This window comes from Bufo bufo, chromosome 2 (assembly GCF_905171765.1).
Source record: "Bufo bufo chromosome 2, aBufBuf1.1, whole genome shotgun sequence".
NCBI classification, from domain to species: Eukaryota; Metazoa; Chordata; class Amphibia; order Anura; family Bufonidae; genus Bufo; species Bufo bufo.
Window position 1 is genome coordinate 40,617,377 of NC_053390.1, and position 15,206 is coordinate 40,632,582.

Here is a 15,206-nt window from a genome sequence, read left to right on the forward strand (position 1 = left end):
GTGACATCACTGTGTTTATTATTTCTGTACAGTGACATCACTGTGTTTATTATCTCTGTACTGTGACATCAATGTGTTTATTATCCCTGTACTGTGACATCACTGTGTTTATTATCCCTGTACTGTGACATCAATGTGTTTATTATCCCTGTACAGTGACATCACTGTGTTTATTATCTCTGTACTGTGACATCACTGTGTTTATTATCCCTGTACTGTGACATCACTGTGTTTATTATCCCTGTACTGTGACATCACTGTGTTTATTATCCCTGTACTGTGACATCACTGTGTTTATTATTTCTGTACTGTGACATCACTGTGTTTATTATCCTGTACTGTGACATCACTGTGTTTATTATCCTGTACTGTGACATCACTGTGTTTATTATCCCTGTACTGTGACATCACTGCGTTTATTATCCCTGTACTGTGACATCACTGCGTTTATTATCCCTGTACTGTGACATCACTGTGTTTATTATCCTGTACTGTGACATCACTGTGTTTATTATCCCTGTACTGTGACATCACTGCGTTTATTATCCCTGTACTGTGACATCACTTTGTTTATTATCTCTGTACTGTGACATCACTGCGTTTATTATCCCTGTACTGTGACATCACTGTGTTTATTATCTCTGTACTGTGACATCACTGTGTTTATTATCCCTGTACTGTGACATCACTGCGTTTATTATCTCTGTACTTGACATCACTGTGTTTATAATCCTGTACTGTGACATCACTGCGTTTATTATCCCTGTACTGTGACATCACTGTGTTTATTATCCTGTACTGTGACATCACTGTGTTTATTATCCCTGTACTGTGACATCACTGTGTTTATTATCCCTGTACTGTGACATCACTGTGTTTATTATCCCTGTACTGTGACATCACTGTGTTTATTATCCCTGTACTGTGACATCACTTTGTTTATTATCTCTGTACTGTGACATCACTGTGTTTATTATCCCTGTACTGTGACATCACTGTGTTTATTATCTCTGTACTGTGACATCACTGTGTTTATTATCCCTGTACTGTGACATCACTGCGTTTATTATCTCTGTACTGTGACATCACTGTGTTTATTGTCCCTGTACTGTGACATCACTGTGTTTATTGTTCCTGTACTGTGACATCACTCTGTTTATTATCTCTGTACTGTGACATCACTGCGTTTATTATCCCTGTACTGTGACATCACTGTGTTTATAATCCTGTACTGTGACATCATTGTGTTTATAATCAATCCTGTACTGTGACATCACTGTGTTTATTATCCTGTACTGTGACATCACTGTGTTTATTATCCCTGTACTCTGACATCACTGTGTTTATTATCCCTGTACTGTGACATCACTGCGTTTATTATCCCTGTACTGTGACATCACTGCGTTTATTATCCCTGTACTGTGACATCACTGTGTTTATAATCCTGTGACATCATTGTGTTTATAATCCTGTACTGTGACATCACTGTGTTTATTATCCTGTACTGTGACATCACTGTGTTTATTATCCCTGTACTGTGACATCACTGTGTTTATTATCCCTGTACTGTGACATCACTGCGTTTATTATCCCTGTACTGTGACATCACTGCGTTTATTATCCCTGTACTGTGACATCACTGTGTTTATAATCCTGTACTGTGACATCACTGTGTTTATTATCCCTGTACTGTGACATCACTGTGTTTATTATCCCTGTACTGTGACATCACTGTGTTTATTATCCCTGTACTGTGACATCACTGTGTTTATTATCCCTGTACTGTGACATCACTGTGTTTATTATCCCTGTACTGTGACATCACTGTGTTTATTATCCCTGTACTTGACATCACTGTGTTTATTATCCCTGTATTGTGACATCACTGTGTTTATTATCCCTGTACTGTGACATCACTGTGTTTATAATCCTGTACTGTGACATCATTGTGTTTATAATCCTGTACTGTGACATCACTGTGTTTATTATCCTGTACTGTGACATCACTGTGTTTATTATCCCTGTACTGTGACATCACTGTGTTTATTATCCCTGTACTGTGACATCACTGTGTTTATTATCTCTGTACTGTGACATCACTGCGTTTATTATCCCTGTACTGTGACATCACTGCGTTTATTATCCCTGTACTGTGACATCACTGTGTTTATAATCCTGTGACATCATTGTGTTTATAATCCTGTACTGTGACATCACTGTGTTTATTATCCTGTACTGTGACATCACTGTGTTTATTATCCCTGTACTGTGACATCACTGTGTTTATTATCCCTGTACTGTGACATCACTGCGTTTATTATCCCTGTACTGTGACATCACTGCGTTTATTATCCCTGTACTGTGACATCACTGCGTTTATTATCCCTGTACTGTGACATCACTGTGTTTATAATCCTGTACTGTGACATCACTGTGTTTATTATCCCTGTACTGTGACATCACTGTGTTTATTATCCCTGTACTGTGACATCACTGTGTTTATTATCCCTGTACTGTGACATCACTGTGTTTATTATCCCTGTACTGTGACATCACTGCGTTTATTTTCCCTGTACTGTGACATCACTGTGTTTATAATCCTGTGACATCATTGTGTTTATAATCCTGTACTGTGACATCACTGTGTTTATTATCCTGTATTGTGACATCACTGTGTTTATTATCCCTGTACTGTGACATCACTGTGTTTATTATCCCTGTACTGTGACATCACTGCGTTTATTATCCCTGTACTGTGACATCACTGCGTTTATTATCCCTGTACTGTGACATCACTGCGTTTATTATCCCTGTACTGTGACATCACTGTGTTTATAATCCTGTACTGTGACATCACTGTGTTTATTATCCCTGTACTGTGACATCACTGTGTTTATTATCCCTGTACTGTGACATCACTGTGTTTATTATCCCTGTACTGTGACATCACTGTGTTTATTATCCCTGTATTGTGACATCACTGTGTTTATTATCCCTGTACTGTGACATCACTGTGTTTATTATCCCTGTACTGTGACATCACTGCGTTTATTATCCCTGTACTGTGACATCACTGTGTTTATAATCCTGTGACATCATTGTGTTTATAATCCTGTACTGTGACATCACTGTGTTTATAATCCTGTACTGTGACATCACTGTGTTTATTATCCCTGTACTGTGACATCACTGTGTTTATTATCCCTGTACTGTGACATCACTGCGTTTATTATCCCTGTACTGTGACATCACTTTGTTTATTATCTCTGTACTGTGACATCACTGTGTTTATTATCCCTGTACTGTGACATCACTGTGTTTATTATCTCTGTACTGTGACATCACTGTGTTTATTATCTCTGCACTGTGACATCACTGTGTTTATTATCCCTGTACTGTGACATCACTGTGTTTATTATCCTGTACTGTGACATCACTGCGTTTATTATCTCTGTACTGTGACATCACTGTGTTTATTGTCCCTGTACTGTGACATCACTGTGTTTATTATCCCTGTACTGTGACATCACTGTGTTTATTATCCCTGTACTGTGACATCACTGTGTTTATTATCTCTGTACTGTGACATCACTGTGTTTATTATCTCTGTACTGTGACATCACTGTGTTTATTATCCCTGTACTGTGACATCATTGTGTTTATTATCCCTGTACTGTGACATCACTGTGTTTATTATCCCTATACTGTGACATTACTGTGTTTATTATCCCTGTACTGTGACATCACTGTGTTTATTATCTCTGTACTGGGACATCACTCTGTTTATTATCTCTGTACTGTGACATCACTGTGTGTATTATCTCTGTACTGTGACATCACTGTGTTTATTATCCCTGTACTGTGACATCACTGTGTTTATTATCCCTGTACTGTGACATCACTCTGTTTATTATCTCTGTACTGTGACATCACTGTGTTTATTATCCCTGTACTGTGACATCACTGTGTTTATTATCCCTGTACTGTGACATCACTCTGTTTATTATCTCTGTACTGTGACATCACTGTGTGTATTATCTCTGTACTGTGACATCACTGTGTTTATTATCCCTGTACTGTGACATCACTGTGTTTATTATCCCTGTACTGTGACATCACTGCGTTTATTATCTCTGTACTGTGACATCACTGTGTTTATTGTCCCTGTACTGTGACATCACTGCGTTTATTATCCCTGTACTGTGACATCACTGTGTTTATTATCCCTGTACTGTGACATCACTGTGTTTATTATCCCTGTACTGTGACATCACTGTGTTTATTATCTCTGTACTGTGACATCACTGTGTTTATTATCTCTGTACTGTGACATCACTGTGTTTATTATCCCTGTACTGTGACATCACTGTGTTTATTATCCCTGTACTGTGACATCACTGTGTTTATTATCCCTATACTGTGACATTACTGTGTTTATTATCCCTGTACTGTGACATCACTGTGTTTATTATCTCTGTACTGTGACATCACTCTGTTTATTATCTCTGTACTGTGACATCACTGTGTTTATTATCCCTGTACTGTGACATCACTGTGTTTATTATCCCTGTACTGTGACATCACTGTGTTTATTATCCCTGTACTGTGACATCACTGTGTTTATTATCCCTGTACTGTGACATCATTGTGTTTATTATCCTGTGTTGTGGCACCACCTTTTGCATTATCCCTGGGAATTTGTGAAACCAAAATGATTATAAGCTTTTCATATTCTGAACTTACTACTTAAGGTGATAATGGCAGATTTATTTCCCATTTGTAATCTTTCAGTGGGGTCTCATGTGTACTTGGTACATTCCCCCCAAGCCCCTCTACACCCATTGGGACTCCACTTACTGGCCATGGCGTGCCTTCCTTGCGCAGAACAATCTCATGGTACATTGTGTTTTTGACAAGATATTCCAAACGACCATATCTCAAAGCTATTTGAAACAGGAATTCTTCTGATGTTTTATCATAGCTAATAGTTACATTGAATGGACTGTCAGGAATTGCTGTGAAATGAGAAGAAATGAAGTCAGCTTTACGTCCTGTCCACTTAACATGGAATACATCAAACACAGAGACCATGACAAATGACACGGACGATTCTTAAAGGGGTCCTCTCACTTCAGCAAGTGGCATTTATCATGTAGAGAAAGTTAATGCAAGCCACCTAGTGATGTATTGTGATTCTCCATATTGCTTCCTTTGCTGGCTTGATTCATTTTTCCATCCCATTATACACTGCTCATATCCAGAGGGTTATGACCACCCTACAATCCAGCAGCGGTGGTCGTGCTTGCACGCTATAGGAAAAAGCACTCTCCTCTCTGGTGGCTGGAACGAGGGAGTGAGAGCATAGACCGGCACTATTTCCTATAGTGTGCAAGCACGACCACCGCTGATGGATTGCAGGGTGGTCGTAACCCCTGGATACAAACAGTGTATAATGTGATGGAAAAATGAATCCAGCCAGCAAAGGACGCAATTGGGAAAATCACAAAACATTAGTAAGTGCCTTGTATTAACTTTCTGTACATGATAAATGCCATCTGCTGAAGTGAGACGACCCGTTTTAGATCTGCACCTGTGGCACCTGGAAAATGTCCTCTGTCATTCTAGTCGGCTACAATGTATGAATGAAGCTCAAATGTATCAACTAGATGTCCAGGTTGTTTGGCTCCTGAAGAATGAATACAAACAATTGTAGCAAACTCTCATCCGTTAGATGTAGGAAAGCCACCAGATCTGGAGGTAAATAAGAATGTCCAATTCACTGACAGCAAGTAGAGATGGCGAGAAATGTATTAAAAGTATTTTATGGATTTACTGTAGGCAAGTACTGATTCATTTCTGTAAATGGGATGGCATTGACTTTGCCTTTTAAGCCAGAATTGTGGCGTTGACAAGTTTCAAATTTCGTTGCATGCCGTATTTTCGGCAAAATTTATGACTTTTCTGCCATCACAGCACTTTTCAGAAGTGGCATGAAAACAAAGGAGCGTGCCAGTAGGGCATCCACATCTGTCTTTATGCCATTTTTCTGGAGTAAATAAGGATAGAAAGCTATGGTAGCTAGGAGGCTTCTGTAGATTTAAAGGGAACCTGTCGCCAGTTTTATGGTGTCCTAACTAAGGGCAACATAAATAAGTGACTGATTCTCTTAGCACAATGTTGGGTCACTTTCTTTAATTGACCCAGTCAATCTGCCAACATCTTGTATTGAAAAGCTCCAGCTGATAATGATGAGTCCTGAATATTCATGAGCTCCTGACTCTCCCCGCCCACCTGCTGCTGATTGACAGTTTGTTTCCATATGAATCAGCAGCAGGTGGGCAGGGGAGTGGCCATAGCTCTGAATGAAAAAAAAACGCTGGACTCACTGACATCACGCTGGACTCAAATCAGCTCATTAGCATGCGGCATGTGGCATATTTGTGTGTATATTATGAGGTAACCATCTGTCACACCAGTAAGTGAATACATCTAAGGTACTTTTTAACCAGTTGACTGCCAGAGTAGGCAATGGCTTGACAAGGATTAGGAGATGGGAATTGGCCTGGTCGGTCTCTAATATCACCTGCTCTACCACAAAGAAAGTCATAATTCAGAGGACGTGTCCTTTCTGCTGCTCTCTCCCAGTAACTGTATCACAGCTTCTAACAGTAGATAGGGCTGGTGGCAGTTGATGGATGTAACCAAGCATGAGTGACCACCTCAGCCATGTTACTGAGGTGGACAGAGAAAGGCACCCACTCCACCACCAAGAGAGGTGTCGGTCACTTTATTAAATAAATTTAAAAGGCAGGTTTCCATATAATTAGAGGGTTTGGGGCCTTCTATCATTTCTGGTTGTACCCACAATGGAATTTCCCAATCTATTCTCAAGATCAGAAGTAGCCGAGTTACGTCTGCGAGTATCTCACATGCAGGAAGCTGATCTTCAAGGTCTCCAATTCTATCACAGCCTCACTATGTCTTCTATGGCTGACATGCAAGGGAACTTCTTGGTCTAATCACAAAATTTTCAAGCCTCTTTATTACCTCACTTCGTGAAAATGGTTAAAAAAAACCTTTTAGCGGATCCTGGAGATGGCAAATACAAATTTACTTTGTTAAGGGGCAGGAACGAGCATTTTTATATGATCAGAAGGATGATTTCATATTGCTAGTGGCTTTTCACATATCTGGCCAGACCTTACCATTTTCAACATATGTGCTTGCTGTCAATGATTAAGAAGACCATTGTTTCCATTCAGAGGCAGTAATCCTGCCCATAGCCAGTCCTGCTCTCAGCTGAGAAGTGGAGACAATTGTATCCAGTCTAGACAATGCTCTGTGAGCTAAACAGCCCGGACTCCAGACTGATACATTGTAACAAACTAGCACAGTTGTATCCAGTCTAGACAATGCTCTGTGAGCTAAACAGCCCGGACTCCAGACTGGTACATTGTAACAAACTAGTACTGTTGTATCCAGTCTAGACAATGCTCTGTGAGCTAAACAGCCTGGACCCCAGACTGATACATTGTAACAAACTAGTACAGTTGTATCCTGTCTAGACAATGCTCTGTGAGCTAAACAGCCCGGACTCCAGACTGATACATTGTAACAAACTAGTACAGTTGTATCCAGTCTAGACAATGCTCTGTGAGCTAAACAGCCTGGACCCCAGACTGATACATTGTAACAAACTAGTACAGTTGTATCCTGTCTAGACAATGCTCTGTGAGCTAAACAGCCCGGACTCCAGACTGATACATTGTAACAAACTAGTACAGTTGTATCCAGTCTAGACAATGCTCTGTGAGCTAAACAGTCCGGATACAGACTGATACATTGTAACAAACTAGCAGAGTTGTATCCAGTCTAGACAATGCTCTGTGAGCTAAACAGCCAGGACTTCAGACTGATACATTGTAACAAACTAGTACAGTTGTATCCAGTGTAGACAATGCTCTGTGAGCTAAACAGCCCGGACTCCAGACTGATACATTGTAACAAACTAGTAGAGTTGTATCCAGTCTAGACAATGCTCTGTGAGCTAAACAGCCCGGACTCCAGACTGATACATTGTAACAAACTAGCACAGTTGTATCCAGTCTAGACAAGGCTCTGTGAGCTAAACAGCCCGGACTCCAGACTGATACATTGTAACAAACTAGTACAGTTGTATCGAGTCTAGACAATGCTCTGTGAGCTAAACAGCCCGGACTCCAGACTGATACATTGTAACAAACTAGTACAGTTGTATCCAGTCTAGACAATGCTCTGTGAGCTAAACAGCCCGGACTCCAGACTGATACATTGTAACAAACTAGCACAGTTGTATCCAGTCTAGACAATACTCTGTGAGCTAAACCCATTAGTAGCACCTACACAAATCTCTCTGTTCGTTTGCTACAATGCATCAGTTTGGAGTCCAGACTATTGTCTTCATATACAAGTTGAGATGTATAGAAGCATACAAGGGCTCAAAAAAGATCAATAGCCAAGGGGTATGTGGATTCTGTTTTTGGCCTTACAGTATATAATATAAATAGGGATGAGCGAACCTGAACTGTATAGTTCGGGTTCGTACCGAATTTTGGGGTGTCCGTGACACGGACCCGAAACCCGAACATTTTCGTAAAAGTCCGGGTTCGGTGTTCCGCGCTTTCTTGGCGCTTTTTGAAAGGCTGCAAAGCAGCTGATGTAGGGGTGATCGGCGGCCATTTTGTGACTTGTGGTGCGCCAGCACAAGCTATCACCAAGTGTATTTAACCATCGATAGTGTGGTTATTTTGTGCTATATCCTACATCAGCTGCAGGCTGAGCCTGTGTCACCGAAGTGCATTTAACCATCAACAGTCTGGTGATTTTTTGGCCATATACTACATCAGCTGCAGGCTGAGCCTGTGTCACCCAAGTGCATTTAACCATCAACAGTCTGATTATTTTTTGGCCATATACTACATCAGGTGCAGGCTGAGCCTGTGTCACCCAAGTGCATTTAACCATCAACAGTGTGGTTATTTTTTGGCCATATATTACATCAGGGGCAAGTTGAGCCTGTCACCCAGCGCCTAAAAAATAGACCTGACATTTCTATTCAACCAAATCTGCACTGTTTTAGCTGGTCAAGTTATTTGTAGTGACCGTAAAAGCACACTTTTTTTTCTGGGTTGAAAAACCATTCCCAAATTTGCCATTCTCAAAATAACTAGTTTCTGGTATTTGAGGCCTACTTGAAATCTATCCCAAAAAGAATATCTTACATTGAAGCTAGTGATAGTGTCATTCAGAAAAACCTAAGACACACGCTAGCGTGCAGATAGAAGTCTGATTCTGAGATTAAACCTATACCTGTCACACAGCGCAAAAAAAAAACAGGCCTCACATCTCTATTCAACCAAATCTGCACTGTTTTAGCTGGTCAAGTTATTTGTAGTGACCGTAAAAGCACACTTTTTTTTCTGGGTTGAAAAACTATTCCCAAATTTGCCATTCTCAAAATTGTGGTGAACGGGAACAATGAGGAAAACATCTAATAAGGGACACGGACGCGGACGTGGACATGGTCGTGGTGGTGTTAGTGGACCCTCTGGTGCTGGGAGAGGACGTGGCCGTTCTGCCACAGCCACACGTCCTAGTGTACCAACTACCTCAGGTCCCAGTAGCCGCCAGAATTTACAGGGATATTTGGTGGGGCCCAATGCCGTTCTAAGGATGGTAAGGCCTGAGCAGGTACAGGCATTAGTCAATTGGGTGGCCGACAGTGGATCCAGCACGTTCACATTATCTCCCACCCAGTCTTCTGCTGTCACAAGCAGACAGCTGAGAAGCTCTGACAGGAGCCGTTCAGATCCTCCCCCTTGAGTTTCTTTGTTTTGGTTTCTGTTCCTCACCTCGTTAGGCTATCTCAGCTGTCATGCAGTCAGACTCATTACCTCCCTTTATATTCTCCCCCATGAGGTAGTTGGGTGTGGCTGATACAACTTCCTGGATTGAGTGTGCATGCTGTCTTTAGCTCCCAGCTCCCAGCTCCCAGTTCGCAGTTCACAGTCATATGCAGATAAGTGCTGTTTTAGTATTTATGATTTTCTGTTGTCTGGATCCAGGTGACCCTGACTCCCTCCGTGTCTGTGTAGGGAGCCGGTGGTCGTGTCCCCTCACTATTGTAGGGCCTTCAGGTTCAGATAGCCGAGGTACGTGGATATGCGCCCATTCACCTTTAGAGTGGTCGCATAGGCTGAGCATTAAGGGAGAGCGGCAGGTCGATTGCAGGGGTCTCCCTTTATGTTCCTTAGTTGTGGATCCAGTTAGTCATCGTTTGTTATTAGTATCATATTGTTTCCTGTACACCTTCCGTGACATTATCAGCCACCAAAACCGTCTCAAGCATGGATCCGGTTTCACTTTTGGCTGAACGCTTTCAGGGTCTTTCATTGGAGGTAGCTGATCTCCGTAAGACTTTTTCTCAGTTTCAAGTGACCGGTTCAGCTTGCGTTCATGGAGTTTGTGCTGAGCCTAAGATTTCGCTCCCGGATACGTTTTCCGGGGGTAGTGAGAATTTCGTACGTTTTAGAGAGGCTTGCAAACTCCATTTTCGCCTTCTTCCCCATTCTTCCGGTGATGAAGAACGAAGGGTGGGCATCATTATATCGCTGCTCAGGGGTAATGCTCAGTCCTGGGCCTTTTCGCTGCCGGAGGGGGCACGGCCCCTTCGTTCAGTGGATGAATTCTTTTTAGCCCTGGGTCAGATATATGATGATCCGGATCGTATTGCTCTGGCTGAGTCTAGACTACGTCTGTTATGCCAGGGTAAACAATCCGCAGAGATATACTGCTCAGAATTTCGGAGATGGGCAGCTGATACTGGTTGGAATGATGCTGCACTCCGAAGTCAATTTTGCTATGGTCTTTCTGAGGGATTGAAAGATGCATTTTCCTTTCATGAAAGACCTACCTCCTTGAATTCTGCTATGTCTCAGGCTGTTCGTATTGACAGGCGTCTTAGAGAAAGAGGAGAGATTTCTCCTTCTTGTCATGCTCAGTCCCGGGACAGTGCAGCGGTCTCATTCTGTGCACAGGGGTCTCAGTCGCTGTCAGCCCCTTCTGAGCAGGAGTCCATGCAGCTGTGGTTGATTGCCTCTGACAATAGAAGATTCAGCCCGCATGGGAGGGTTTGCTTTTGTTGTGGAGGTATAAATCATCTGGCAAATGTTTGTCCCTCTAGGAGATTCAGGCAGTTTTCTGGGAGTAATAAAGAGACAAAAAGGAAGAAATCTTTTAAGAATATTCCGTCTGTTACTATTGGCAGGGTTGAGGCGGAAATTGAAGAATTGTCTTTTGCTTGTAGTTCCCGTTTTGTCCTGCCTGCTAGGGTGGCGCTAGAGAGCAAGAGCATTTTTTGTGAGATTTTTGTGGATAGTGGAGCAGCTGTTAACCTCATTGATAACCAATTTGCAATAACTCATGGTTTCCAGGTATGCACTTTGCGAAAAAATATTCCTGTTTTTTCTATTGATTCAGCTAAACTTTCTCAGAAATCATTAAAGGGCATAGTTCACAATATCCGTTTAATTGTGAATGATACTCATGTTGAGGATGTGTCATGTTTCGTCCTTACCGGTTTGCCTACTCCTCTAGTGTTGGGGCTACCCTGGCTCTCTAAACATAACCCCACCATTGATTGGCCAGCGAGGCAAATAAATGGTTGGAGTGACTTTTGCAGAGAGAATTGCCTCATAACATCTATTTCTGAGGTTTCTACTAAAACTGTACCACCTTTCCTCTCTGAATTTTTGGATGTTTTCTCTGAGAGTGGAGTTCAGGATTTGCCTCCGCACAGGGAGTATGATTGCCCTATTGATCTCATCCCAGGTGCCAAGCTGCCTAAATCTCGTTTATACAATCTTTCCCAACCTGAGAGGGTCGCTATGCGGGCTTATATCTCTGAGAGTCTGAGAAAAGGACACATACGACCCTCGAAGTCACCTGTTGCCGCTGGTTTTTTCTTTGTTAAGAAAAAAGATGGTTCTTTAAGACCTTGTCTGGATTTCAGGGAGCTGAACAGTATCACTATTCGTGATCCGTATCAGCTTCCTTTAATCCCAGATTTGTTTAACCAGGTTGTTGGGGCGAAAGTCTTTTCCAAATTAGACCTAAGAGGGGCATACAACCTGGTTAGGGTCAGAGAAGGAGACGAATGGAAGACGGCTTTCAATACCCCTGAGGGCCATTTTGAGAATTTGGTTATGCCTTTTGGTTTGATGAATGCCCCAGCCGTTTTTCAGCATTTCGTCAACAGCATTTTTTATCATTTAATGGGAAAATTTGTATTAGTGTATTTAGATGACATTTTGATTTTTTCTCCTGATTTCAAAACTCATAAGGAACACTTATGTCAGGTCTTACTCATCCTGCGGGAGAATAAATTATACGCGAAACTGGAAAAATGTGTGTTTGCGGTTCCAGAGATCCAATTTCTGGGGTTTCTTGTCTCCGCTTCTGGTTTTCGCATGGACCCCGAGAAGGTCCGCGCTGTGCTTGAGTGGGAGCTTCCTGAGAATCAGAAGGCGCTGATGCGTTTTTTGGGCTTTGCTAATTATTACAGGAAATTTATTTTGAATTATTCCTCTGTTGTTAAACCACTCACGGATATGACCAGAAAGGGGGTAGATTTTTCTTCCTGGTCGGTAGAGGCGCGTAAGGCCTTTTCTGATATCAAGGAGAGTTTTGCTTCCGCTCCCATCCTAGTACAACCTGATGTTTCCTTACCCTTCATAGTTGAGGTTGATGCTTCTGAGGTAGGGGTGGGGGCGGTCTTGTCTCAGGGTTCCTCTCCTGCCAAATGGCAACCGTGTGCCTTTTTCTCAAAGAAGCTCTCCTCCGCAGAGAGAAATTATGATGTGGGAGATAGGGAATTGTTGGCCATCAAGTTGGCTTTTGAGGAATGGCGCCATTGGCTAGAGGGAGCCAGACACCCTATTACCGTGTTTACTGACCATAAAAATCTGGCCTACTTGGAGTCAGCCAAGCGTCTGAACCCGAGACAGGCCAGATGGTCTTTGTTCTTTTCAAGGTTTAATTTTGTTGTTACGTTCCGCCCTGGGGTTAAGAATGTGAAGGCAGATGCCCTGTCACGTTGTTTCCCGGGAGGTGGGAATTTTGAAGACCCGGGTCCCATTTTAGCTGAAGGTGTGGTGGTCTCTGCTCTTTTTCCTGAATTGGAGGCAGAGGTGCAGGCAGCCCAGTCAGAAGCTCCTGATCTTTGTCCTCCTGGGAGGTTGTTTGTGCCTCTCGCTTTGAGACACAAGATTTTTAAAGAACACCATGATACGGTCCTTGCTGGGCACCCGGGGACAAGAGCCACACTGGATCTCATTGCTCGGAGATTCTGGTGGCCTGCGCTTTGTAAGTCGGTTGAGGGTTTTGTGGCAGCTTGCGAGACTTGCGCTCGTGCCAAGGTCCCTCACTCACGGCCATCAGGTCCTCTCCTTCCTTTGCCCATTCCTTCCCGTCCTTGGACACATCTGTCCATGGACTTCATAACGGACTTGCCTCGTTCCTCGGGGAAGTCTGTGATTCTGGTGGTGGTGGACCGTTTTAGCAAAATGGTGCACTTTATCCCTTTTCCCGGTTTGCCCAATGCTAAGACGCTGGCGCAGGCATTTGTTGACCACATTGTCAAATTGCATGGGATTCCTTCTGACATAGTCTCTGATAGGGGCACGCAGTTTGTTTCCAGATTCTGGAAGGCTTTCTGTTCTCGCTTGGGGGTTCGCTTGTCATTCTCTTCTGCTTTCCATCCGCAGTCGAATGGCCAGACGGAGCGTGTCAATCAGAATCTGGAGACATATCTGCGCTGTTTTGTGGCGGAGAATCAGGAGGATTGGTGTTCGTTTTTGTCCCTTGCTGAGTTTGCTTTAAATAACCGTCGTCAGGAGTCCTCTGATAAGTCACCATTTTTTGGTGCATATGGGTTTCATCCGCAGTTTGGGACTTTCTCTGGAGAGGGCTCTTCTGGTTTGCCTGATGAGGACAGATTCTCCTCGTCTTTGTCATCTATTTGGCAAAATATTCAGGATAATCTAAAGAATATGAGTGAGAGATATAAGCGTGTGGCGGATAAGAGACGTATGCCTGGTCCGGACCTGAATGTTGGTGATTTGGTGTGGCTGTCTACCAAGAATATCAAATTGAAGGTTCCCTCCTGGAAGTTGGGTCCTAGGTTTATTGGGCCTTACAAGATCCTGTCTGTCATCAATCCTGTTGCCTACCGTCTTGATCTTCCTCAGACTTGGAAGATCCATAATGTTTTCCATAAGTCCTTATTGAAACCTTATGTTCAACCCATTGTACCCTCACCTTTGCCTCCTCCTCCGATTATGGTTGATGGGAATCTTGAATTTCAGGTCTCTAGGATTGTGGATTCTCGTCTTGTCCGCGGTTCCCTCCAGTACCTCGTTCATTGGGAGGGTTATGGTCCTGAGGAGAGGATGTGGCTCCCAGTGACGGACATTAAGGCCTCTCGCCTCATCAGGGCTTTCCATAGGTCCCATCCTGAGAAGGTGGGCCCTGAGTGTCCGGAGTCCACTCCTAGAGGGAGGGGTACTGTCACAAGCAGACAGCTGAGAAGCTCTGACAGGAGCCGTTCAGATCCTCCCCCTTGAGTTTCTTTGTTTTGGTTTCTGTTCCTCACCTCGTTAGGCTATCTCAGCTGTCATGCAGTCAGACTCATTACCTCCCTTTATATTCTCCCCCATGAGGTAGTTGGGTGTGGCTGATACAACTTCCTGGATTGAGTGTGCATGCTGTCTTTAGCTCCCAGCTCCCAGCTACCAGTTCGCAGTTCACAGTCGTATGCAGATAAGTGCTGTTTTAGTATTTATGATTTTCTGTTGTCTGGATCCAGGTGACCCTGACTCCCTCCGTGTCTGTGTAGGGAGCCGGTGGTCGTGTCCCCTCACTATTGTAGGGCCTTCAGGTTAAGATAGCCGAGGTACGTGGATATGCGCCCATTCACCTTTAGAGTGGTCGCATAGGCTGAGCATTAAGGGAGAGCGGCAGGTCGATTGCAGGGGTCTCCCTTTATGTTCCTTAGTTGTGGATCCAGTTAGTCATCGTTTGTTATTAGTATCATATTGTTTCCTGTACACCTTCCGTGACATCTGCAGAAAGCGCACAGATGGCGCATGAAAACCAAGCCCATCAGTCTG

At 43.1% G+C, this 15,206-nt stretch overlaps 1 protein-coding gene across 4 annotated transcripts in view; it reads right to left on the bottom strand.

Annotated features, from left to right (window-relative positions):
- IL7R (interleukin 7 receptor) overlaps window positions 1-15,206 on the bottom strand; it is a 79,187-nt gene that overhangs the window by 36,084 nt on the left and 27,897 nt on the right. For all 4 annotated transcript variants that reach the window (XM_040420979.1, XM_040420980.1, XM_040420978.1 and 1 more), the window contains one exon: window positions 4,858-5,015. In XM_040420979.1, the coding sequence (XP_040276913.1) occupies window positions 4,858-5,015 (158 nt within the window). The remainder of the gene's footprint in view (window positions 1-4,857; window positions 5,016-15,206) is intronic.